The sequence below is a fragment of the Caretta caretta genome, chromosome 4, assembly GCF_965140235.1.
Source record: "Caretta caretta isolate rCarCar2 chromosome 4, rCarCar1.hap1, whole genome shotgun sequence".
In the NCBI taxonomy this organism is placed as follows: Eukaryota; Metazoa; Chordata; order Testudines; family Cheloniidae; genus Caretta; species Caretta caretta.
This window is the reverse complement of record NC_134209.1, coordinates 72,928,663-72,953,174: the sequence shown is the minus strand read 5'-3', so window position 1 is coordinate 72,953,174 and position 24,512 is coordinate 72,928,663. Positions and strand designations below refer to the sequence as shown.

The 24,512-nt window shown below is 42.3% G+C and overlaps 1 protein-coding gene and 1 long non-coding RNA gene across 9 annotated transcripts in view; one reads left to right on the top strand and one right to left on the bottom strand.

Moving 5' to 3' along the window:
• LOC142071898 (uncharacterized) overlaps window positions 1-24,512 on the top strand; it is a 124,712-nt gene that overhangs the window by 23,750 nt on the left and 76,450 nt on the right. For all 3 annotated transcript variants that reach the window (XR_012668115.1, XR_012668113.1, XR_012668114.1), the window contains exon 3: window positions 23,753-23,882. This is a non-coding gene — a long non-coding RNA (uncharacterized LOC142071898). The remainder of the gene's footprint in view (window positions 1-23,752; window positions 23,883-24,512) is intronic.
• GLRB (glycine receptor beta) overlaps window positions 1-24,512 on the bottom strand; it is a 72,178-nt gene that overhangs the window by 2,975 nt on the left and 44,691 nt on the right. For 3 of the 6 annotated variants that reach the window (XM_048847509.2, XM_048847508.2, XM_048847505.1), the window contains exons 8-9: window positions 24,321-24,473; window positions 15,947-16,239 (exon numbers count right to left, since the gene is read on the bottom strand). In XM_048847509.2, the coding sequence (XP_048703466.1) occupies window positions 15,947-16,239; window positions 24,321-24,473 (446 nt within the window). Of the gene's footprint in view, window positions 1-9,994; window positions 10,646-11,318; window positions 11,926-15,946; window positions 16,240-24,298; window positions 24,474-24,512 lie in introns of those variants that run through there. The other 3 variants (XR_012668112.1, XM_075127765.1, XM_075127764.1) reach the window with 3 other exon arrangements.

The window sequence follows — 24,512 nt, the reverse complement described above, 5'->3', positions numbered from 1 at the left end:
TTGAAGGATTGGGGCCCAAATCAGTTTTTATTGTAAATGTTTTAGATCAAGAGTCATGGACTTCTTTTTCTTCACTTGTTATTAATCTGTATGTATTTTAGGGTGTCTGACTCATTTTGTCGTGATTAAAACCACTCAGGTTTGATGAATGGACATACCATAGAATCCTACCAGGAACCATTCATGAGCAATTTGGTACTACCTGAAACAAATTATTATGATAAAGAAATAACAAGTGCTCTCAAAATAAAACAAACAATAAAATAAATTAAGATGTCAAGATTAAAAATTAGTATAATATTTTCAAAATAATTCTCATTCAATCACAGGAGGTAGAGGTGGGAGTAAAAATATTATGTTATCTAGCCCAGTGGTTCTCAAACTAGGGCCACCACTTGTTCAGGGAAAGCCCCTGGCAGGCTGGGTCGGTTTGTTTACCTGCCACATCCGCAGGTTTGGCTGATCGCGGCTCCCACTGGCCATGGTTCGCCGTTCCAGGACAATGGGGGCTGCAGGAAGAGCAGCCAGCACATCCCTCGGCCCTCGCCGCTTCCTGCAGCCCCCATTGGCCTGGAGCAGCAAACCGCGGCCAGTGGGAGCCGCGATTGGCCAAACCTGTGGACGGGGCAGGTAAACAATCCAGCCCGGCCCGCCAGGGGCTTTCCCTGAACAAGCAGCGGCCATAGTTTCAGAACCACTGATCTAGCTTCTACTAATGCAGGATTGTTCCCTGTAGTTTACAGTCTAGGGATTTGTCCAGTGTAGTTTTAATTGTTCTATTAACTTACAAGGTTGTGCCACTCTCCTTTGGAAACTATTCTCTGTTGTAACAACTCCCGGTCTCAGGAAGTTGTTCCTGATATTCAGTCTCAATTTTCCTTTTTGTAATTTTATTATATTACTCCTAATCATGCTCCTTGTAGTGCAGGGATCTCAAACTCAAATCACCACAAGGGGCACATGAGGACTAGTACATTGGCCGAAGGGCTGCATCACTGAAACCTTTTCATACAACGATACAAAAGTATAGTCAAAAATGAAAAAAAATGAAGAGTAATATAGTATGCTATTAAAAGTCAATGTATTAACTTTTTAAAAACTGTAATGTGAAGAGGGGTTTTAATAAAATATAAACACTCAGTAATGCACCTCACTCAAATGACAAAACACGCATTTACGTTTAGAATTACTTTGGTTAACCCACCCCCACTCCACTCCTTCCATGAGGCCCCACCCTTGCCCTACCTCTTCCCACACCTTCCCTGCCCCCATTCCAACCTCTTCCCCAAAGTCCGCGCCCCAACTCCGCCCCCTCCCTGCCCCTATTCCAACCCTTTCCCCAAATCCCCACCCCGGCCCCTCCTCTTCTCTGCCTCCTCCCCTTAGCATGCCACATCCCCGCTCCTCCCCTCTCCCTCCAGGAAAGTCATAAGTGCCGCCAAACAGCTGTTTGGCGGCGGGAAGTGCTGGGAGGTAGGTAGAGGAGTGGGAATGCAGCGCACTGGGGAAGGCGGGGGGGGGGAGCTTGGCTGCCGGTGGAGTCGGCACCTATGGCAGGCCGTGTGTTTAAGACTCCTGTTGTAATACCATCAGTTATTCCTTTCCCTTCATGGCCTTTGCACATTTATGTGTAGACTGTTCCCATTTTCTCATTTAGTCACTGCTTAGGCAAGCTTTTAATCTTTCTTCATATATCAGTCTCTCCAGCTTCCAAATAAGTTAGTTGCTCTTCTCTATATTCCCTCTAGTTTGTCTATAATTTCTGGTAGGAATGTGAAATTATCCATGTTAAATGTACCTCACCTGCTTTTCTATTGCTAGCAACATAATATTCCTGTAAACCTATCAAAAGCCGCTGGCAGCTTTCTTTGGAAAGTCAACTAGCATGCAGATTGATTTTTGGACAGTTACACGGAAGGCTCTTAAAGACATTAAAACGTTTTTAAAGACCCTCCATTCTCCATTCCTTGTGCACATTGTCTTATCATAACCAGGCAAAACAATATAACTTGACTGTGGAAACAATTTTATAATAGCTATTTTATAATTTGCTCAATCCTAGGTCTGGAGTAGCAATAGCTTGAAACATTACATATAGGACCTACATTTGCATGATAGTGTGGAACTTTTTAGATGTTAAGGCCAAAAGGGACCATTTTAACCATCCAGTCTGACCTCCTGCACAACACAGACCATAAAAGACATCCTTGAATTAATCCCAGCTTGAAGTCCAAGAGCAGTGGTTGAACTAGAGCATCTTTTAGAAAAAAAATTAATCTTGAATTAAAAATCTCCAGTGGTGGAGACTCCACCACAAACCTCAGTAAATTGTTTCAATGATTAATTTACCTTATTGCTACAAATCTTGCCTTATTATTAGCCAGTGGATCCTGTCTTCTAGATCTTTTGTCTTCTACATTGAAGAGCCCTCTACTATCCCCATGTAAGAACTTATAGACTGTGATCAAATTCACCTCTTAACCTTTCTCTTTATAAGCTTAATAAATTCAGCTCTTTGAGTCTTTCATTATAAGGATTTTTTTCCAATCCTTCAATCATTTTCGTGGCTCATCTGAACCCTCTCCAAATTTTTAACATCCTTCTTAAGCTGTGGACACCAGAATGGGACACAGTATTTCAGTAGCAGTCACCGGTGCTGAATACAGAGTTGATATAACCCTCATAATTGATATTCCCCTATTAATACATCCATGGATTGCTTGAGCTCTTTTAGCTCACAGTTTCAAACTAGGGATTCTTGTTCGGCTGATTATCCACCATGATCCCCAAATCTTTTTCAGAATCACTGTTTCCCTTCAATCTGTGTGTCATCTTCAAACTTTATCAGTAGTGATTTTGTATTTTCTTCCAGGTCATAGATAAAAATATTAAACAGCATAGGGCCAAAAAACATTCCCTGAAGGAGCTCACTAGAAAAAGACATGCTCAAAGATGATTCTCCATTTACAATTAGTTTTTGAGACCCATCAATTAACAAGTTTCTAATCAATTTAATTTGTGCCATTTTGATTCAATATATTTCTAGTTTTTTAATCAATGTCATCTGGTACCAAGTCAAATGCCTTACAGAAGTATAACTATATTAACTCAACACTATTACCTTTATCAACCAAACTTGCAATTTCATAAAAAAAAAAAATATCAAGATAGGTTGACAAGATCTATTTTCCATAAACCCATGTTGATTGGCATTGAATATACTACCCTCTTTTAATTCTTTATTAATCAAGTTCTGTATTAGCTGTTCCATTATTTTGCCTGGATTGATGTTAGGCTGACAAGCCTATAATTACTTGAGTTATCTTGTTCACCTTTTAAATATAGGTGCAATATTAACTTTCCTCCAGGCTCCAGGAACTTACCTAGTTTTTTAAGACATTATAAAAAAACAAACAAACAAAAACCACTAACAGTGCAGATAGCTCCTTAAACTGCTCTTTTAAAGCTCCTGTGATCAAAACCTGCCGATTTAGCAGTATCTAGTTTTAGAAGGTTCTATTTAACAACTTCCTTAGCAATTGTTGGAATAGAAAGTATTTAATCATCATCATATGATATGAATATCTCATCCGTCTTTTCCCCAAATACAAAACAAAAATAATTATTGAACACTTCTGTCTTTTCGTTGACAATTTTACCATTTCCCTCTAGTAATTGTCCCATACCATTGTTATGGTCCCTTTTATTCTTTTCAGAGTGGTAGCCATGTTAGTCTATATCAGCAAAAAGAACAAGGAGTACTTGTGGCACCTTAGAGACTAACAGATTTATTTGAGCATAAGCTTATGTGGGCTAAAACCCACCTCATCGGATGCATGCAGTGGAAAATACAGTAGGAAGATATATTTATACATACAGAGAACATGAAAAAATGGGTATTCCCATACACACTCTAATGAGAGTGATCAATTAAAGTGAGCTATTATCAGAAGGAGAAAAAAACCTTTTGTAGTGATAATCAGGATGGCCCATTTCCAACAGTTGACAAGAAGGTGAGAGTAACAGTACGGGGGGGGGGGGCGGGGGAATAAGCATGGGGAAATAGTTTTACTTTGTGTAATTCTTGACGCACTCAAAGGCCATATTATTCTTAACTGTTGATCATAGTTTTCTCCTTGTGTCCTTTTGCTTCTCTTATCAATTTTCTATAATTTTTAGCTTCTAATTTATATTTATTGCTATCAATTTCCTCTTTTTTCCATCTGTTTTTAATTATTATTGCTGCTTTCATTTCCCCCCTAGTTTTTTTTAAAACCAATATAACCTTTTTTGATTGCAGGAATATGGATTCTGGGGTATCTAGTAAAATGTGCTTAAACAGTAACCAATCATCATATATATTTTGTCTCCCAACACATATGTCTTATAATTGTTTTGAGTTTTGTGAAACTGGTCCTTTTAAAGCAGTTTGTACAGCACCTAGCATAATGGGGGTCTTAGTCCAATGTATGGGCTCCTGTGTGCTATGATAAAATAAACATTAAATAACAATAAATTTATTCTGTTTGCACATAACAAATGTAATCAAGTCATGATCACTTTTACCTAAGCAACCATTAACTTTTAGTTCTGTGATCAATTCCTTTTTATTTGTCAAGATGAGGTGTGGTAATCGAATCTCCCACATAATGGTTGCAATAATTTCTGAGTTAGTAAAATTGTCATCCATAATTTCTAGAAATTCCAAGGATGTTTTAGTACTGGCAACGTGAGACTTCCAGCATATGTTCTTAGATTTAAGTTCCTCCTGATAACAGAGTTGTTCCTCTTTACACACTATAGCTAGGTGCTTAAGGAGCCAGTCATCCTGTGCTGCAGTACGATTTGGTGGTCCATAACAGACCAGCTAGTACTTCATCTTGTGCTTTATCTCTTACTGATCCATTGAGTCTTGCCCTTAGCAGGCAAACCTGATGCTAATACACAATGTGATAGAGTTCCTAGGTTCATTATCTTGAATGTATTCTACCTATATGTTTTTAGGGCAGTTTGACTAAGTTTTTTTGCGTTTTATCAAGGAAATTGGTATGATACTTAAGTACCATCTCTTCTGTAAACACCTGTCCCTAAACCATCTTTATGGCAGAGCAATAGCGTCAAAAGTAATGCTTAGCCACAAAAGACACAAACCAACAAAATCCAAGGTGCCCATGGTCTGCTTGTCTTGAAGTCAGCAACAGGTAAAAGGTATTTAACATTGCTTTCACATAAATAAACAGCGGTTTAGCTGTCAAGGTCAAAACTGTGCACATAATGAATCTGCAAGAAAAATCTCTTGCACACAGGTGAAGGAAAAAGCACTTTAGTAAGATCAAAGGAATAATCATATATGTTATAAATCAGCATAGATGAATATAATATGCATCAGACGCCAAAGCCCAGAAACATGTTAGCAATGCTCTGAGAAGATTAGCAAGAAATATGCCTATTTCTCCTTAAGACTGACTGAATTGGGAGTGTTATCAGTACCTTAAGGGAGCCATTCATCATCTGCCAAAGTCATTATTCTTTTAGCAAATGTCCAGTTCAGTCATCAGCATACATGTGTGGGATGACTTCTATAAATGGGCATGATGAAAATGTGACTTTTCAAATCCAGGAGGATTTTCCAGAGTTAACAACATAATCTCTCTCTGCAATCACACCACCAGTGGTAGCAAAGAAAAGATGACTCATCTTGCAAACAGTTCTCCTTTTCCCTGTTTTTCTCACTATATGACGTTACTCTGCAGTGGAAAAAAAAAATCAAACTCCCATGGTGGTTCCCATTAAAAAGTCAGATTTTGCTAAAAAAAAAAAAAAAAAGTGACCACAAAGCTTCATCAGAGATTATCAAAATTTTCTCCATGCTTAGAACCAGTGAGAGAAAATGTGGGTAAAGGTGGCTCTTGATGCATAGATTGATATGCTTTAGAGCTTTCTGCACTAGCAAAAGCTATAACAACAACTGACTCTTCTTTTGTTTTCTCTCACACAGAGATGGTGATTTTGTTAGATCTACCAGACGCCTTTTGATAGCACTGATCATGAGGCCTTGTTAACATATCTGTAAACCCTAGCAGACTAAGACAGCACTTCCCTTTACATGTTTCAGTCTTAACTCTCAGAGATTCTAGAAGATAATCTGGGGCAATTGGTTTTCTTTACGAACAATTCTTTCATTGGTAATTCTGCAGAGTTCCATCTTGTTTCCTTTCATTCAGTATGTATATGGATAAATAGGAGATCAGACGAGATGATCTAATGGGCCCTTCTGGCCTTAAACTCTATGACTCTATGGCAGTTGGGAGGGTTAGTAAAGAGGCTGTGAGGATTGCAATAGACTGATGACACCCAGCTCTATTTCTCCTTCTCATCCAATTCAGTCAGTGCTGCTGAACACCTCATCCAGGGTTTGGGTAGAGAGGACGTTTAGCTATCTGAAATGTAGTCCGGGGAAGATGATGCTGGTAGGAACATCTGGAAATCCAGCAATAATTCTATCTGTCCTCTCAGCCATGGATGTGTACCCACTTTTTGTTTCTAGAGTTCACAATCTGAGGCTGTTATTGAAACCCCTGCTGTTCTGAGTGCAGATTTGAAGAGAAAGGCTTTTCTCCATCTTCCTCTGGCTCAGAAATTGAGACAATTTCTTGGGACACGCCATATATGATCCCTTTATTATACTGTCACAGGTGCAATCAACAGAAAAACTCAAGCTAGGCTCTCATCGGTTTAAAAGAGGGAGTTTCTACCAGGGAGGGGCTTTCTTGACTTTGGAATTTACTTTCATTCCCCACTCTCAGTCCTAAATAGCATCAATCTTAACCTTTAGAACACGCTGCAAAGGCCACCATTTTATACAGATTGGGACTGAGAGGAGTGATAAGGACTGGCATTTCTGGGTGAGCCTGGGTATTGTTTGCGTTTGATTTTAATCTCTGGTTGGTTATTTTCTAGTTTGGGGATGAGGGGAAGTTACTGTTTTTATCTGTACCTTTAATAATGTCACAGGTTCCCAGAACACAGGATAGATTCTGTTTCATTGATTATAAATTGAATGAATGAATAAATAAATAAATAAGAATAACACCTGTTGCTAGACTAAGCCCCATTTGGGCAGTATATCTGCCATACTAAGAAGAATGGTTTGGGTGCACTCTGGATGTTTACTTTTGGGTGTAATTTCAGCACATCTTTCCTACTAATGTGCTTTTTTGCATTCAAGATAATGATTGGGGCCCAAGACCTTTATTAAAGATGCTGATAACGCTAATGAAGCACTAGAGGGAGTCAGAGGGTAATTTGTTGCCAGAGTGATTATAATAAAGCAGTGGTCACCAACCGGTCGATTGTGATCGACTGGTTGCTCCTAGAGGATTTCCCAGTCAATCGTGATCTCAGGCAGCACAGTGTGCCTGCCGCTAAGACAGGATCCCTACCCCAGCCCCATGTCGCTCCCGAAAGTGGCCAGCGCAGCCCTGTGGCCTTGGGGGCAGGGGTCTCCCTCTGAGAGAGGGGCAGTGTGTGGAGCCACATGCTCCCTGTCCCTCCCATGGGCACATTGCCCCCTTCTGGGAGTGGTGTGGGGCCAGGTAGGCAGGGAAACCACCTTAGCCTCGCTGCGCCCGCCATTGACCAGGAGCCACCAGAGGTAAGTGCTGCCCAGTGGGAGGCCGCACTCCAACCCCCATCCCTAAGCTCACCCCAACACTCTGCCCCAGCCTGGAGCCCCCTCCTGTACCCAAACTCCCTCCCAGAGCCCGCACCCTGCACCCCCCTCCTGCACCCCAACTCCATGCCTAGGCTCATCCCAGAGCCCTCTCCCACACTATGAACCCCTCAGCCCTAGCCCAGAGCCCGCACCCCCTCCCAAACCCCAACCTCCTGCCCCAGCCTGGTGAAAGTGAATGAGGATGGGGGAGAGCAAGCGACGGACGGGGGTAGGGGGGATGAGTGGGGCGGGTCTTTGGGGAAGGGGAAGGGGCTTTGGGAAAGGGTGGAGTAGATCCTGGGTTTCCCTTAGATTCAAAAAGTGATCTTGGGCGTAAAAAGGTTGGAGACCACTATAGTAAAGGATCCTGCCTGCATTGTTAAAGTAGTGTTGCAGAGATCTGTGCAAAGCTGTACATTTCCAATCCTCATCTCAAGGTATTGAGTGCTGAAACTTTCTACACAGATGATTTTAAGTGAAGTAAAGCTGTTTCTCACCTCAGTTTACAATGGCAAATTAGGACATGTCTACACTTGCAAAGTTACAGTGCCGGCAGTTACAGCACCGCTCAGAGAGCACCCAAGGAAAAACACTGTTGTGTGTTCACACTGACAGCTGTCTGCGCAATAGCATGTTCACTCTTGCGGCACTATTCGGAGCAGTGCACTCTAGGCAGCTATCCCACAGAGCACCTTTCTCTTTTGCCGCTAAGACTTGTGGGAAGGCGGAAGGGGTCGCAGGGCATCCTGGGTCCTGTCCCAATGCCCCATGATGCATTGCTTCGCATTCCAGCAATCCCTTTGCTTCCATCTGCATTTGGCGCCATCTTTCAACGGGTTGTGTACTACGTGGCCTGCCCTGCCTCTTTCTTGCTGCAGGAATGGATCCCAAGCTGTTGACCAAAATGCTGCTTGCACTGACCAACACATCACAAGTGGCAGTGGAGTTATTCCTTAAAGTACAAAGGCAAGAGAAGTGTGACATTGATCTTGCCACGCATACTAGCTATGACAGGAAAATGCTTGTGTCATTCACGGAGGTGCTAACCACAGAGGAACGCCGTTTTGGGCTCGGGAAACAAGCACTGAGTGGTGGAATCACATTGTGATGCATGTCTGGTATGACGAGGAGTGGCTGCAGAACTTTCGCATGAGGAAGGCCACATTCATGGGACTGTGTGATGAGCTCGCCCCAGCCCTGCGGTGCAAGGACACGAGACAACGAGAGCTGCCCTGTCACTGGAGAAGTGTGTGGCGATTACACTGTGAAAGCTGGCTATTCCCAACTGCTACCAATTGGTCATTAACCAGTTCGGAATGGGAAAGTCAACTGTTTGAGTCATGTTGATGGAAGTGTGCAGGGCCATTAATCGCATCCTGCTCCGAAAGACCGTGACTCTGGGCAACATACCTGAAATTGTGGATGGCTTTGCACAGATGGGCTTCCCTAACTACGGAGGGACAATAGATGGCATGCACATTCCAATTCTGGCACCAGACCACCTAGCCACCGAGTACATTAATCGCAAGAGGTATTTCTCAATGGTTCTTCAGGTGCTTGTGGATCACCATGGGCATTTCACAGACATTAACGCAGGCTGGTTTGGAAAGGTGCATGCCGCACACATCTTTCGGAACACTGGTCTGTTCAAGAAGCTGCAAGCAGGGACTTTCTTCCCAGACCCGAAGATCACCATAGGGGAAGCTGAAATGCCCACTGTGATCGTGGTAGGATCCCCTTAATACCGTGGCTCATGAAGCCATACACAGGGCAACTTGACAGCAGCAAGGAGCAGTTCAACAATAGGCTGAGCAAGTGCAGAATGACTGTGGAGTGTGTATTTGGCCGTTTAAAAGCCCGCTGGCGATGCCTGTATAGGAAGCTGGACATGGCTGATGACGATATTCCTATGCTTATTGTTGCATGCTGTATGCTCCATAATATTTGTGAAGGGAAGGGTGAAATCTTCACTCAGGGCTGGACCGCAGAAGCCCAGTGCCTGGAAGCTGAGTTTGAACAGCCAGAGACCAAGGCTATTAGAGGGGCACAGCACATGGCCATAAGGATCAGGGATGGTCTGAGGCAGTAATGTGAAGCTGAAAGCCATGAATTTGTTGCTATGGTCAGGATTGCAGTACTTGTAGTTCTAGGAGGTGATTGGTGCACATGATACAAGAAGGGGCCTTAACATAATTGTATGGTGCTTTGCAGTACTCTTTTTGCTTTCAATTAATAGAATAAAGATTGATTTCAAACAAACACACTTCTTTTATTGAAAGACAACAACCAGAGGAGAGAGTCAAACAAAAAAAATCATCAGTAGGGAGGGGGATGGGGAAATGGAAAGGACTCAAGAGGAGGAGGGGTCCCAGGACAGCTATAGATTTGTGTATGTCCAGGGATCATACCCAACCTTCTTCTTTGGAGTATGATGCAGTGGGTGCTGTACTTCAGCAGGGCCAAACTGCAGAGGGATGGGTGTTGAGTGCAGTGGGTAGAGAGAGTCCACACTGCTGGACTGGGAGGAGGGAGGAGTGGAATGCTGCGGGTAGAGAGTGGAGCCAGGAGGTTGATAAGAGTGTGTTGGCAGTGTGGGGGGTGCGCATGGGAAAGAGTTTTGTGACAGTGGCTGCAGGGGAGGGCAGGCGCAAAGCTGCTCGGTTTGAAGAGCTAGTATCGCCTGGGGCATGTCCGCTTGGTGCTCCATAACTGTTAACAGCCGTTCCGTAGCTTCTTTTTGGTGTGCTGTGTTCTCCTTTCTTTCCCTCTTCTCGCTATCCTGCCACTCCTTCGATTCCTTTTTCTTGGCGGCGGAGTGCATCATAACCTCATGTATAAAGTCCTCCTTAGTTCTTCTTGGATGCTTCCTAATTCTTCACAACTGTTCTGCCACCAATAACAAAGAGGGAGGCTGTGCTCCCAAGGTCATCTCTGTGAATTTAAATCCAACATTTTAAAGAAACAACACGGACAACACTATTTCAGTGCTTTAAAACACAGCCAGTACTCACACACCTGTCACTAAGTGGCTGACCCCAGGCAAGCACACATAAGCCACAAGACCCCCAAAATGGAGAGTAGCTGCAGGGGCAGGGTAAATCACTGTTCCCAGACTCTGCTGTACACTGGGCACATGGCTTTTGGGGAAAGCCAGCACTGTAGGGTGGGCCTGATAATCATTCCTGGCCCCACACTTTCCACAGGAGGTGATCATAATGGAAGATATCTTGCTGCTGAGGGTGAGCAGGGAATCAAGGGAGGGTCTTCTCCAAGCCTATGGCTTCCGCCCTGGCCCCTATGCAGCTAGCCTGTGTGCAGTAATGGTCCCTCAGCTCCCCGACAGCACAGTGGTGGAGGAAAGTTACCGTTAATGGGGCAAGAAACAAATCAGCTCTGCCAAGGAACCTGCAGCAGTGGATTGCCCAATATCTCCATGAGAGTTTCCTGGAGATCTCTGAGGGAGATTCCTGCGAAGTGAGGGCTTCACATGCCTCTCAACTCGTGCTGCTCAAACTAAGCATGAGGTGGGAGACAAGCCTGCTTTTTGCAACCCTCCTGTCCCCAACAACTCTCTTCAGAAATTCCCAAAATCGGATCCACTTACCAGGGGCCTCCTCTCCTGTTTGCGCTTCACCAAGATCCAACTGCTGTGACTGGCTAGGCTCCTCCAGGGTAGAAAAGAGATCCTGACTGCATGCATCTCTAGCCTCCGAGTCATCCTCTGCCTCTGGCTCCCCATCTTCATCCAAGATTGCCTCCTCCTGGCTCAGTCCACTCTTGACTGGCACGTGAGTCAACAAAATATCCACAGGGGACTTCGCAACGGAGGTGGGGTCACCACCTACAAAGAGCTGAATGCGATACTCGAACCAGCAGCTTGTGGGCGCAGCACCCAAGCAACGGTTTGCCTCCCGTGCCTTGTGGTAGGCGTTCTGCAGCTCCTTCACTTTGACCCTGCACTGCAATGTGTCCCGGTCATGACTCTTTTCTATCATGCATCTAGAAATCTGACCATAGGTATCATAATTCCGATGGCTGGAGCGCAGCTGTGACTGCATTGCCTCCTCTCCCCCAATGCCAATGAGGTCCAGCAGTTCAGCATTGCTCCAAACGGGGGATCGTCTGGTGCGTGGAGCAGGCATGGCCACCTGGAAAGATGCGCTGAGACCATTGCACACATTGCCGAGCAAACAGGAAAGGGACTTTCAAATCTGCGAAGGAATGAATGGGGTGGGACTGACGGTTGGTCACTTGAGGGCAGGGCAGTAGAGTTCAAACCGATGGCCAGAAAGGTGAGAACAGGCATTGTGGGACACCTTTCGGAGGCCAATCGCAGCACTGTAATCACCACGGTGTCTACACTGGCATCGCAGCGCTGTAGCCACGGCGCAGAAAGCTCTATGCCTCTCATCAAGGTGGTTTTTTTAGAGCACTGCATCTGCACAGTTTCTGCACACTAAGTTGCTTGGCATTGTGTACACCTTGGGAATTACAGTGATCAAAGCTGCTTTACTGCACACAAACTTGCCAGTGTAGACAGGGCCTTAGACCAATTCTTCTAATACTTAACTAGACAGTATCATTTGTCATCTTTAATGATGATTCCTCTCTGCCTTTCTTGACTTGTGAATTGGTTTTAGTCTCTTTAAGGAAATTGTAAAAAAATAAGGAGTTCTGTTTGGACAAGAGGTGCATTTGCAATTAATTATCTCTCTCCCTCTCCACCACTCAGCTTCTTTTGCCTCTGTAGTCTTCAGTCTTGGCACTACCCTTGAGGTTTATAGCTCTCCTCCTCCACCCACTGTCTCAACTCCACCTTTGGTGAAATCTTCAGGTATACCTATAGTCCTTCTTGCCTTAACCATTACAAGTCTATGTCTCCAGGACTGTAGTGTGTTCAGAAATCTGCTGCCCTCTCTCTTACGAGGAAAGCAGCATCACCTCCCCTTGCTCCTCTTCATTCATTGTAGGATTAAGTTCCACATAGCTTTAATTATTCTGAAAGCTCTCTGTGGGTTTGACTGCAGCTTACCTCATCGATCCATTGTCTGCTTACCCCTCCCAAGACATTTAGGGCCAGTCTCCACTTTTGTCTCACACGCAGTCCTATTCCCACTGTTGGTCTGAAAGCCTCCTTTTGAAGTTCCTGCCACCTGAAACAGCATTCCTATTTTTTTTTGTCTCAAATTCTCTCTCTCTTTTAAAAGATCATTTCTCCCTTGCCTTCTGTATGCTTCTTAATGTTTTCCTCTCTTGGTCATTGGCCTTCATGACTCCTTTTGTTCACCATTAAGTATCTCCACACCATGGTTTCTGTAATCTGTACTAGAGATAGGCCCAAAATGTATAATTTGGATCTACTTTTGAGCTCCTTTTTAGCCCTTCGTATTAATAAAAAACCAGCTGTGAAATGTAGATTTGGATTTCAGAGCTCTCCAAAATGTCAGGCAGTTCAGATATGGAGTTTTCAGTCAGACATACTTTTAATTTCCAAACTTGGGTGCCAAAATTTAGGCACCTAAGCCCATAGTTGGACACCTAACTAAGTAGGTTTATTGCAGAAGTGCTGAGCATGCAACCCTGCTCAGCACCTCTACCAATCAGACTACTTATGTAGATGCCTAAATATGGATTCAGGTGCTTAACTTTAGGCACCCAACTTTGAACGTTTTGACTTCCTTCCCTCAGCCCTGAAATAAGCAAAAAAGTGTGTCAAGCTCAAAAGGAATTAAAGCTGAAAAGTTGAGGATATGGAACACTTTGGCCCTCTCCAGCAAATGCTTAGTTTTAAGCATGTGAATTGTCCCAATGAAGTCAGTGGAGCTATTCTAGTTTACACCAGCTGAGGTTCTGTAGATATTTGAGAAATGCATCCCATGTCCACTTCTGTTTTATGGTGTCTTTCATTTTGCTGTGATCCACTGAATGATGTGCGATACACTAGTGATTTTTTGAATCTGGGCCTGTCTCTTCACCTTGGCCCATCAAACTGCTTTCTGCCTTACTAAATTTAGGGACTGCTACAGGTCCTGAACAATGCTGCTCTCTGATGTGGCACTGCAGTCATTCTGTCTTAGTTTTACTTCTTGGTTTTTCAGTAGATCGCCCTCTTGAAAGCTGGATTATTAAACTGTCACAAATCTTTGGCTTTTCCATGCTCAAAACATTCCTTCCCCACTTGATGCAGGATCTCCACAGCTTTCCTGAGTCCCTAATCCCAGTTCAGTCTGGTGACCTTTCCAGGAACTACCAGTCTCAGAACACCTGTTCTTAAAGAGGCTGCACCTTGGAACAGAGAATCAGCTGTACCCAAACCCCACTATCATTTAAGGAGACAACCCTATTACAGAGCCAAATTCTGTCCCACTACATTAATGCTTCCAAAATTTCTCAGCAAAAACAGTGTTTCATTTGTACCTATATTCTGGCTAGCAGAAGCCGTAAGCACAGCTCTCCCTATCCAGCAAACATTATTCCCACCAGGAGAAAAAGGTGTTCACATATAAGGGTCCCTGATAGCTTGGGGGAACACACAAAACTGTGCAGGCCAAACAGTCTCCATCTTGGAGTGCCGTTCCCAGGCTCCTGTAATGGATGACCCACAGAGCAGGCCCCTGCAGTTTCTGGGGAGAGAAATCAGGACTTCAAATTTATAGTGATATGCCATCTTTTAGGAAAGCTTTGCAGAACACTACTATTGTATAGCACAGATGAAAGACATGATGACAGAGAAACACCTAATGTTCTTACACAGTGTGGTTAAGACAATTAAAAGGACCTCATGCAGCGGGTAGGGGATATGCAATCAGAGGAATACATGATTTGGATAGAGGATCACATAGATGTGTTTTAGCTAACAACATCGTAGTCATTTTAAAATCTTAACCTTGATTAAGCTGCACAAAAGTAATCAATTTTGACAAAAGTAATCAATAGATTCCATGCTGTTCTGCTGGAATGTTGTATCTACACTATTCTATTGTAGGAAACTACTGAATTTGGTACTCATCAAATTGCTAAACACAAAGGGCAGGGGCAAACTTCCCAGCTGTTCATGCTCAGTGCACCAGAGAGTGGGGAAGCAAAGATGTTGCTATGCCACCTTTACCCCTCCCCCCAATCAAGGGAGGGCTGGGGATCCAAATTGGCTCCTTGCACAAGTTAAAGCAGCCACAGGGTTGGTTTAATTTATGCCAGCCAGAATGATTTCCTAGAAACTATACTGCCAGTTGGGAATTGGTGGAGTATACCATAGTCCAACCCCAGCATGTTCCCAATGCTGGTGGACTAGTAGGAGTTGGTGTATGTCAGCTTTTCATCAACCCAGGATCCCCCCCATACTGGGTGAATCCTCTCATTCCTTCTTAGGGCAGCTTTTTAAGGTAATTTGTTGTCAGACTCAAAGTGTCCTTAGCAGGACCCTGGATCTGGCCTAATAGCCGTATTTTTGTGCATTTAAATTGTTGAGTCATTGAAAACCATGAGCCAAATTCGTGCCTGGTATAGCTCTATATTTCCTCCTGAGGAATAGGTATCAAGTTAAATATCATCTAGGACAGGTGGGGGTTGGCCTGTGGAGTCCACATCTCTCTGAACAAGAATGGTGTTATTGCCATATAAAGTCAGCATCAGTATAGAAACTCTGGCATGGGACAGTATGCATAACCATATAATGAGAACTAACAGATTTCTCCATCAGCTCTAACAGCACAAGAAAAGGAGGGGGACAGTTTAACAGGCAAACAAACACAGATCTCCCTTATTTATAAATGCCAGGACTTCTGGGTCCCTGGGATTAGAAATTCTGTATGTATAATGCAGTACAGCTGTGGACATTTCAAGCAAAGCAATGAGACTGTTGCTATTTGAGTATGCTCTTAATAAATGCTTACTGGAAGCCCTGACTGAATTAAACCCAGTTATAATGTCACAGCTGCTATTAGAAGTGCAAGATCATCATAAAGTTGCTTGTCACTTGATTTACTTGAAGCACAGCAGCAGGCATCTTATTAGGGTGTTAAAAAAACGTGCTTCAGGTTTTTTCACTGGGAACATCTGAACGTAAGTCATTTGTGGTAGACTGTTCAGAATGTTGCCCATTAATCACCATCGTGCACCAAGAATAATACGTTTTGACTATTTCTAATCCCATTTTTAATATTAAAACTATTAAAACTATGAAAAATATTTCTTAAACAACTATGACTGAGAATCAAATATCATAGCTCTTACCTGTAAAGTGCTGATGTGCACGGGGGTCCCTGTACCATTTACCGTGTTCTTTTTGGCTACATTGCCTCCTTTCCCTTCTGCTTGCTCCGCCTTGGCAATTTTTGCTTTCTCAGCTTCAATTCTCTTTGGATTGTTCAGCATTACCTGAACCACTGCATACTCAACCAGTGAAGCAAACCCAAAAAGAAGACAAACGATCAGCCAGACATCTAAGGCCTTCACATAAGACACTTTGGGGAGTTCAGCAGCAAGAGTCATACATTCAGATGCCAAGCTGAGCACTGAGAAGATACCTAGAAACAATAAAGCAATATATTAAAGTAATGAAAACTGTGCAGTCTTCTTAGCCTCTTCCCTGCTGGAGCGCTCTTCCCATGTCCCCAAAACAGCTATACTGCTAGATTCTAATGGATGACATTTCTTATGAGTGAATGGAACTTCATGATGTAGCAGGTATATTTTGCAAGAAATGACTATCTGCTGAATATACATGATACACATGCCTTCAGTTAACTAATGGCTTAATAATCTAGACAGGATTTTATTAATATTAATAAACCTTGAATGCCTGGAGAGGTAGATAGACACAGAGATGCTAAATTACTTATGGTTACACACACACACACACACACACACACACACACACACAGAGTCATTTGAGTATGTGTATCTAACTCCGGGAAGATGGAAGGGCATGAAATACACGGTTAAAACCTTGTCTTTTCCTCCATATCCTTTAGCTCTAACATGATGGCCCAGAATTAAGCCAGAGGTGTCCCAGGAATCTAGACAGCATGGAAAATACTTAAAATGGTCTGTATCAGTGTAACATGTCTAGAGTACAAGTTAAAATGAGGTTTTTGGCTAAAAATCAAAAAGAAAACCTGTCCACAATTAGCTGCGCAAAGGAAGGAAATAAAGTGGCTAGGGAATGCATGGTGTCTTATAACTTCAGCTTCAAATGACTGGTGCTCAGAGGGGGCCTTTGTATGGTCCCAATGAGCACCACTTTCCTAGAAGGTTCTCAAAGCTCAGCAACCCGCAGGGATACATCTCACTGGTGACAAAATGTGGAGATCATCTCAATGAAGCAGTTCAGTCATATGCAGATGGGATATTTACAGACACTTATGTGTCGAAAAGGCTGACTATCTAAATGGTTGTCAAATTAGGCATACTTACACCCTCTTCCCCAAGTTAGAATTGCCATTTTGGTTCTATGATCTCTATTGGTAAAATTCTTCCCTCAGTTGCACCTGTGCAACCTCAATGAAGTAAGTGATGCTGGATGGATGTAAATAACTTCAAAATCTGGCCTTAAGCAGAGGCGTCAAGTCAGCCCCATATTATCATCTAAGTTGATGACATATGTTATCCAATATACACACCAAAATATTAATTCATGCAGGGATTTTTTTTCTGATCCTTATCCACTTATGCTTGGAAAATGTTAATGGTCCTTATAATATTTGTACTGCTCCATCAAAGTAATTTTAAGCTGAGCAGGGCACAAAATATCAGACTTTATCACACCATTCCCTCGTTGTTTATTTTGCTTAGATTTTGGTGAGATTGTAGTGGCCAGTATATTCAGAACTGCTATAATTAGACATTTGTCTCCCATCACCTTAGAATCCCAGATTTTATTTAGTATAAGGCATTAATCTAACACTGGCAGCTTGTCAGATATTAGCTACTAAAACAAAGATGGGGGGAATGATAATAATCAAAGTGATATGATTTCAAAGTCAAAATCTTTCAATATACTGTCGAGAAAGAGATAATATCCTATATCATTCTAAAGCTTGTAATTCCAGCTTTCCATTGGTTGTAATACATTTATTTCCTGCCCTAATGAGATATCAGATTGATATCAATGGACCAAGAGTGAAAGTAGAAAATCCCTGTGCTTGGACCAGATGATTTTCCCTGTTTCATATCTGAAGCATTTGAGCACATAAAAGAAATCCCCCTTTTTTCGTTGCCTTTCACAATGTCATTATGAACCACTTATCTGTGATGATCTCATTAGAGATTCACTCCCCATTTTTAACAGTGGGGAGTGGAAATGTAAATGCAATGTTAGAGTTAATAAAGCTCTATGTCCTATTTACTGCTCATGCTTTAGAAAATGCTTAATACACCTCTCCACTTTCATTCAACAGCCCTGAAAATCAACACCTATTCTGAACCTGAATCACCTAACTAGTAGCCAAACAGACTACCAATATGGGCTAGTAAACATCTCTTTGTAACTGGATATTCTTTGTAATATGTAATTATTTTTACTATCTTTAAATATGTTTACCGGACTAATAAGCTATTTTTGTTAGTATTATGTGATAGGTGCTGAAAACACTCAGCTATTTACAGTCACTGCCCAGAAGTACGTAAGATCTTGGAGCTTATGATCTTGGGCTTAAAGTTGGAAAACTAACTTGTAAATTCTACTGACTGAAAAGATTACAGCAGAGCTTTCATCACTTTGTTCAATAGGGCAGCTGAGGCCACAGTGACTTTCTGCTAGTTTCCATTTGTCTGGAAACCTGGGGTAAAAAGTTCAGTCTCAGAGCAAAAGAAAGGAAAGAACTTTTTATCAGATTTCAAGGAAAGAATATAATCAGGTGGAGGAAGAAGAAATATTCTATTAAATAAACATTCGCTGCAAAATCAACATTGACATGTCTTAGAGAACCTGACAACAGTTTGGTAAGTTGCACCTCTGAGTGCTGCTGTATTAGGTGCTTATCTAAACTGGCCCAAAGCAAAATGCTGGAATACAGTTGGGGAGAAAAAAAAAAAGAAACTCAAAAGTTGAAATATAAACAACAATATTCAATTCCCATGGAGCACTCAGAGCCCCTCCACAATTTTGGAGCCCCTCCACAATTTTGTTGAAGTAGAAAAGTGCTTGGCCTGGGTTGGGAATGTACCTGTTCCTCTTCCCTCTCCTAGGGACCCAGGTTGGTGACAAAAAGGGTTTAGCCAGGAATATGGAGCAGGACTGCTCATTGCCAAGAGCAGTACCAACCTTTGCATTTCACAGGTTTAAGGTTACATTTCAATTCCTAAGCCTCACATCCGGATTTCCCTTTATGGGGATTCCCCTACTCTGTGCACACATGCACATACAGACACCCCTGCTACCATAATGTTCCTTTCCCAGTTACATGGAACTCCTAACCCTGACTTCTCTCATGACTCCTTCTAGCAGTGTGGGATTCTTTTATACCTGGATTTACTTGAAATCCCCCGTCCATATGTAACCTGTTACTTGGATTCCCTCTTTAACTTCCTTTTCTCCCAGCTAATCCCTGTTGCATCTTTATTGTTTGACTAGTGAGGAGTTTGCGGGGGAACCTTAATAGTTTCCTCCATGCAACAGAAGGATTTTTTTCTTTTTGAAACAGCCCTTGTTCAACCACGCAGCTAGTCTAAACCTGGCTCCTCTTAATTTCATGGGAGAGGTGCCCAGTAGGACAAGTAGTAATATTTCCCCTTCCTTCCCTGATTTCTGTGTGTTGCTCTGTAGCAGAGCGCTGACTCACCAGCACAGCGCCTCCTGCTGGTTGTCCAGGAATTAGCTCTCTCAGCCCTAGAGCACCCTCTATGGGCTGGTGTCTCACCCCTCTGCAGTCCCTTTATCTCCGCCACATATAGGCCCCATGTACCTGCTGGACTACAGTGCCCCTTACCTTGGGGTGCTGCCCCTCACACAGGGAACCCCACTCCTCTGGGCCCACCTCCCCTCAGTTACCCACTGCCAGTCCTCATCTAGCCCCTTTACTCAGGGGAAAACTGCAGTCTGCAATGGCCACTTATCATTGGCTAGGGGGTTGGACCTGCTGCCTCTCCCTGCAGCCCCAGTACCTCCTTAGGTCTTCCTGTCAGGCCTCAGCCTGTTAGGTCGCCAGGCCTGCGCTCCCTAGCGCCTGCCTCTTCCCCAGCACTGCTCTGTTGAAGGTACCCTGTGCTCCCAGGCAGCCTGGATCTTCCAACTCCAAGGCTGGAATGAGACTGCCTGCCTCCTAGCTCACCGCCCTCTTTATACCAGCCCTACCGGGCCCGGATTGGCTCTTCGGGGCAGCCCTTTCCCAAAGCTGGTTTTAACCCCTTTCTCTCTGGAGCGGGGTGCTCACCCCGCTACATGCTCATATAGCAAATGATAGTTCCTTTGCTCAGTGTGCAGTGTCTGGGGTCTGTGCACTGTACGACAAACGTAAGCAGTAATTAAGAACAAAAGCTGGGTTTGAGGAAACACAAGTACATAAGAATTGCCATACTGGATGTTGTCCACATATCCCACTTCTGCTTTAGAGGGATGTGTAAAACACCCCTTGGTGGACAGTAATGGAATAACCAGTTCAGAGAAGTTTCTTTTTAACCCCCTGTCAGCTAGTGGTTGGCTTATGGCCCTAAGAATGACGATTTATAGCTCTTATTTTTTAAATTCCTATCTGAAGTAACTATGGGTGTTTCCATTGGGGTGCTAATGCAGCAGAGCACTTAAGCATGTATTTTGCTGGACTGGGATGTAGCCAATAATCCCTTTTTGAATCCTTCTAGCTTCTCAGCCTCAATGTTATTTTCTGACAATGAGTTCCACAGGTTAATTATATGTTATATAAAACAGTATTTCTTGTCATCTGTTTTAAACATACTGCCTTTAAAAACCACTGGTTTCCTCTTTATTCTTATATTATGAGAAAAGGGACACAGAAGCACCTGATTTGCCTTCCTTGTGACACTGATTATTTTATAGACTTCTATCATGTCTCCTTACTCATCTCTGTAAATTAACAGACCTAATCTTGTCACATTCTCTCTTCAAATGGAAGTCTTTGCATGTTTCTAATTATTTGTGGCCTGTCTTCGTATTTCTGTTAAATTTTATATGAGATAGGGTTACCAGAACTAGCAGAATTCATAGAGAGGCATATCACTGATTTGTGTATTGACATTAAAATAGTTTCATCATTATTTTCTCTCTTATTCTCTACACATCCTAACTTTTTTCTCTTTATTTTACAACTGCTGCAGAGGAAATGTCACACACAGTAACACCCAGGTCTCTCTCCTGAATAGTTAGAGTTAATTTAGAATCCAGGCATATGAGAAGTTCAAATTCTTCCTTTTAATGTGTATTACCTGACATTTGTCAATAAAATTTCATCTGCCACTGTACTGCCAATTTATGGACCTTTATTAGATTCCTCTGCAATTCTTCAGTCTTCTTTAGTTTTAACTAACATAAATAACCATATGTCATCTGCAAATTTGTCCAGTCCCGCTCGTTTGATGGATACCAGCAGGTTGTGCTGAGATCCACCTACTGAATCCCATGTGCTGCTAATCCTCCAGGTCTGAGTAGTGATTAGTCACTGTTTCAAGCTCTGTCTCTCAAGTGCTCTCCCCAGCTGCAGACCCCATGTGTGACACCCCTCTTGGGCAGTGGGACCCTGAACCCTGGCTGCCTAGGCCCAGGAACCAGTGCCATAGCCCTCCTGAGCCCCCAGTTGTTTAGACCCATTCTCCCCCAAGAACAGATCTGGCTGGCGAAGCTCTGATTTCCCTAGTGCCCATTGGGCACCAAATACTAGTAAAGTAAGGCACTCAGTTTAGCAAAGTAATTTCTTAAACAGACTTTACTCTTAGAAAGTATAAGAGAATTGAGATCTATGGAAAACATCAAACTCTCAAATGCAATCAAACTTAATCTAATCTCACCCTTTTTTGGGACTCACTGGATTTGATCCAAATCTTTAGAGGAGGCAGAGACAGCCATTTTTTTCCACACCCTCCTGCTGAGTCATGTGCTCTTGGTGATGAAAAGTCTCCCCTTGACTTGCAGAAGCCCACTTTTTATCAATAGTCTGCGCCCCTTTGGTCAGCTAAAGAAAAAACACAGCTCTTCTAGTCTAGTCACATGAAGTCTGCGGGGCTGAAGCCCAGGGCCCTGAGCCCTTCCACCTGGGACTGAAGTTGGACAACTGAAGTTGGACCTGACAAGTTATCTTCCTGGGGGCCCCAGGCAATTGCACTGCTTGCTACCCCCCGGCTTTTCTATGCAGAAAACTAGTTGTTGAGGCACAGGTGGGCCGTGGAGTTTTTTTATAACATGTTAGGTGGGGGGGAGGGCTCAGAAAGAAAAAGGTTGAGAACCCCTGATCTAATTCATAATGACCGCTACAAGTACAAATAGAGTTCATAAAACCAACTGGAATTCATAACTGGACACAGACATATTCCCCACACTAACACATGTCAATTCTCCAGATTAATTAATGAACATAACAAACAGCTTTTGCCCACTGACTTTCAATGGCTCTTGTGCTCCTAAGTCACTCAAACGCTACTGAAAATCCCACCCATGGAATTTAGGCACAATTACATTTATTTCTTGAACCAACTCCTTAGGACTGAATTGACAGTAGCCACTCTCCCCTCTTGTGGCTCTCAATAGCTAGCTATTCTAGAAGCAATCTTTTAAGGTCTGGAGAAATTGCTTCTCCAAAGGTTGTACCAATGTGACATATGATCAGTCAAGACACAGGGAGTTGACAAAACCCATTACTTCTGCTTTGTTGGATTTAGTTGTCTCTGATCTCTCTCAACACTGCATATGCAATACAATTTTCCTCGTACAAAGGAAAAACATTAGTATAATTTTACAAGCATATTTGTATTTTTTGACTTGGGATTTGTTTCAATATGGATTATACTCTCAAGTCCACTTCACTCAGAAGTTTTATCTCATTAGATTATAAAAAGTCAAAACTTCAGGATACTGCTATAAAGTTAGGTTTGTCCTGATGCCATACTGCAAAACACAATGCCTGTAATTTGTGGGGACTTAAGTCCCAACCCTCCCTTAATAACACTCATTCCAACCTCCTGAGCAAGGAGTAGGCAAATTATGTACAATCCATTGCTTCCTTTTGGGATCACACCAAATGCCACATAATTATGCTGCTGTATTACATTTGAAAAAAAAACAGACACATATATTCATTTACTAAGACCAAGAAATACTCTGAAGTTTGTATATATATATAATCCTCAAATACTGTACAATCTACAACATGCTTCTTATAAATTGAATGTTGAATTAATTAAACCTTTCTACTATATTACTTTTAAAAGTTGTATTATTAATGCATAAAAAGTTGATATATAAAAATTCAGGTTTTAATCATATTGGAAATGACTATATGAAAAATACTTGTTTGCAAGAGATTTTTTTATTTCACAAAAATATATATTTTCCCTATACTACTTCATAAAAATTCTTCCATCTAAACATTATTTGTCTCTGTTGCACTTTATATTCATGATCCTTGTAAAGTTGTAAACACTATAAAGTTAGAACAGGGTATACTCCATGTGCTATCAAACTAAAATAAACTATATTTCATAAACAAATAGCTATTTATGTTTTTAAAGGACAAGTAAAAAAGAAAGGAGAAAGCATATGCATGTGATGGATATGCTAAAATACGCCTTTGAAAAAGACAAATTTTAAATATATTTATTATATTTAATGTAGATTTTATTTTCATTTAACATCTATTAGAGTATCACATACAATCCAATTAGTCAAGTTTGTTTTTTCTTAATTAACTCTATGCCCCTACTGCTTGGTAGCAAATGAAGAATCTGATCTTGTTCCCATTCAAATCAATGTGACTTCTGTCATTGACTTCACCAGAAGCAGCAGCACTCCCAAAGACTAGTATTACCTCTTCTAAGCCTGACTTCAGCCCATAGGAAACCTTAACGTAAATTATTATGTGTTTTGCTGAACAGGATGAGCACATGGTTAAAGTACTTTGATAAATCAAGGCCCTGATGAGACAGAAGCCAGTCTGGTAATGGTGGCCATTAATCCTCGTCAGAACATTACTGCTATTTAATCTTCAAACAACCGCTGCAGGAGGTAGGTATTCTACACCTTAATAATCATCTTGATTAGCCATTATTTATTTATTTATTTATTATATATGAATTTATATATTCAAGTTTCTATAAGGTGTCTATCACCACCGTATCTGTGGTGCACGCTATACGTGTATAATATAAAAGCGAGAACTTTTCCAGGTATGGAAAGGAGACACATTACAACCTCCTTGCCTCAAAACCACATTAGAAGGCAGACATAGGAATACCGTGCCTAAACACTAGATATGGCATTAAGCAAAAGCCTGGATGAAGAGATGTGTTTTATAGAGGCTAGAAATGGGAAGGTTTCAGTGAAAATGAAGACCATGCAATGGGATGTAGTTGCTTTCAATATCCCATCTTTTGCTATCAAAGCAACTGAAAAGGGTAAAGTGGTGCTAAGTGCGTTCTCACAGTAGGTGTAAATGTCGGTTACCCAGTGGCACTCTTGCAGCACTTGCATCAGGATTGATCCAAAATGACAGCCACGACAGAACAACAATTAGCAGTGTAGGAGCATAAACACCCATCATGTAAAATCCAACTTGTCTTCTTAAAGTGAAGATTACTTCTACACAAGTGTAATAACCTTTAAAGAAATAAACACATTAATGTTCTAAATGTTTTA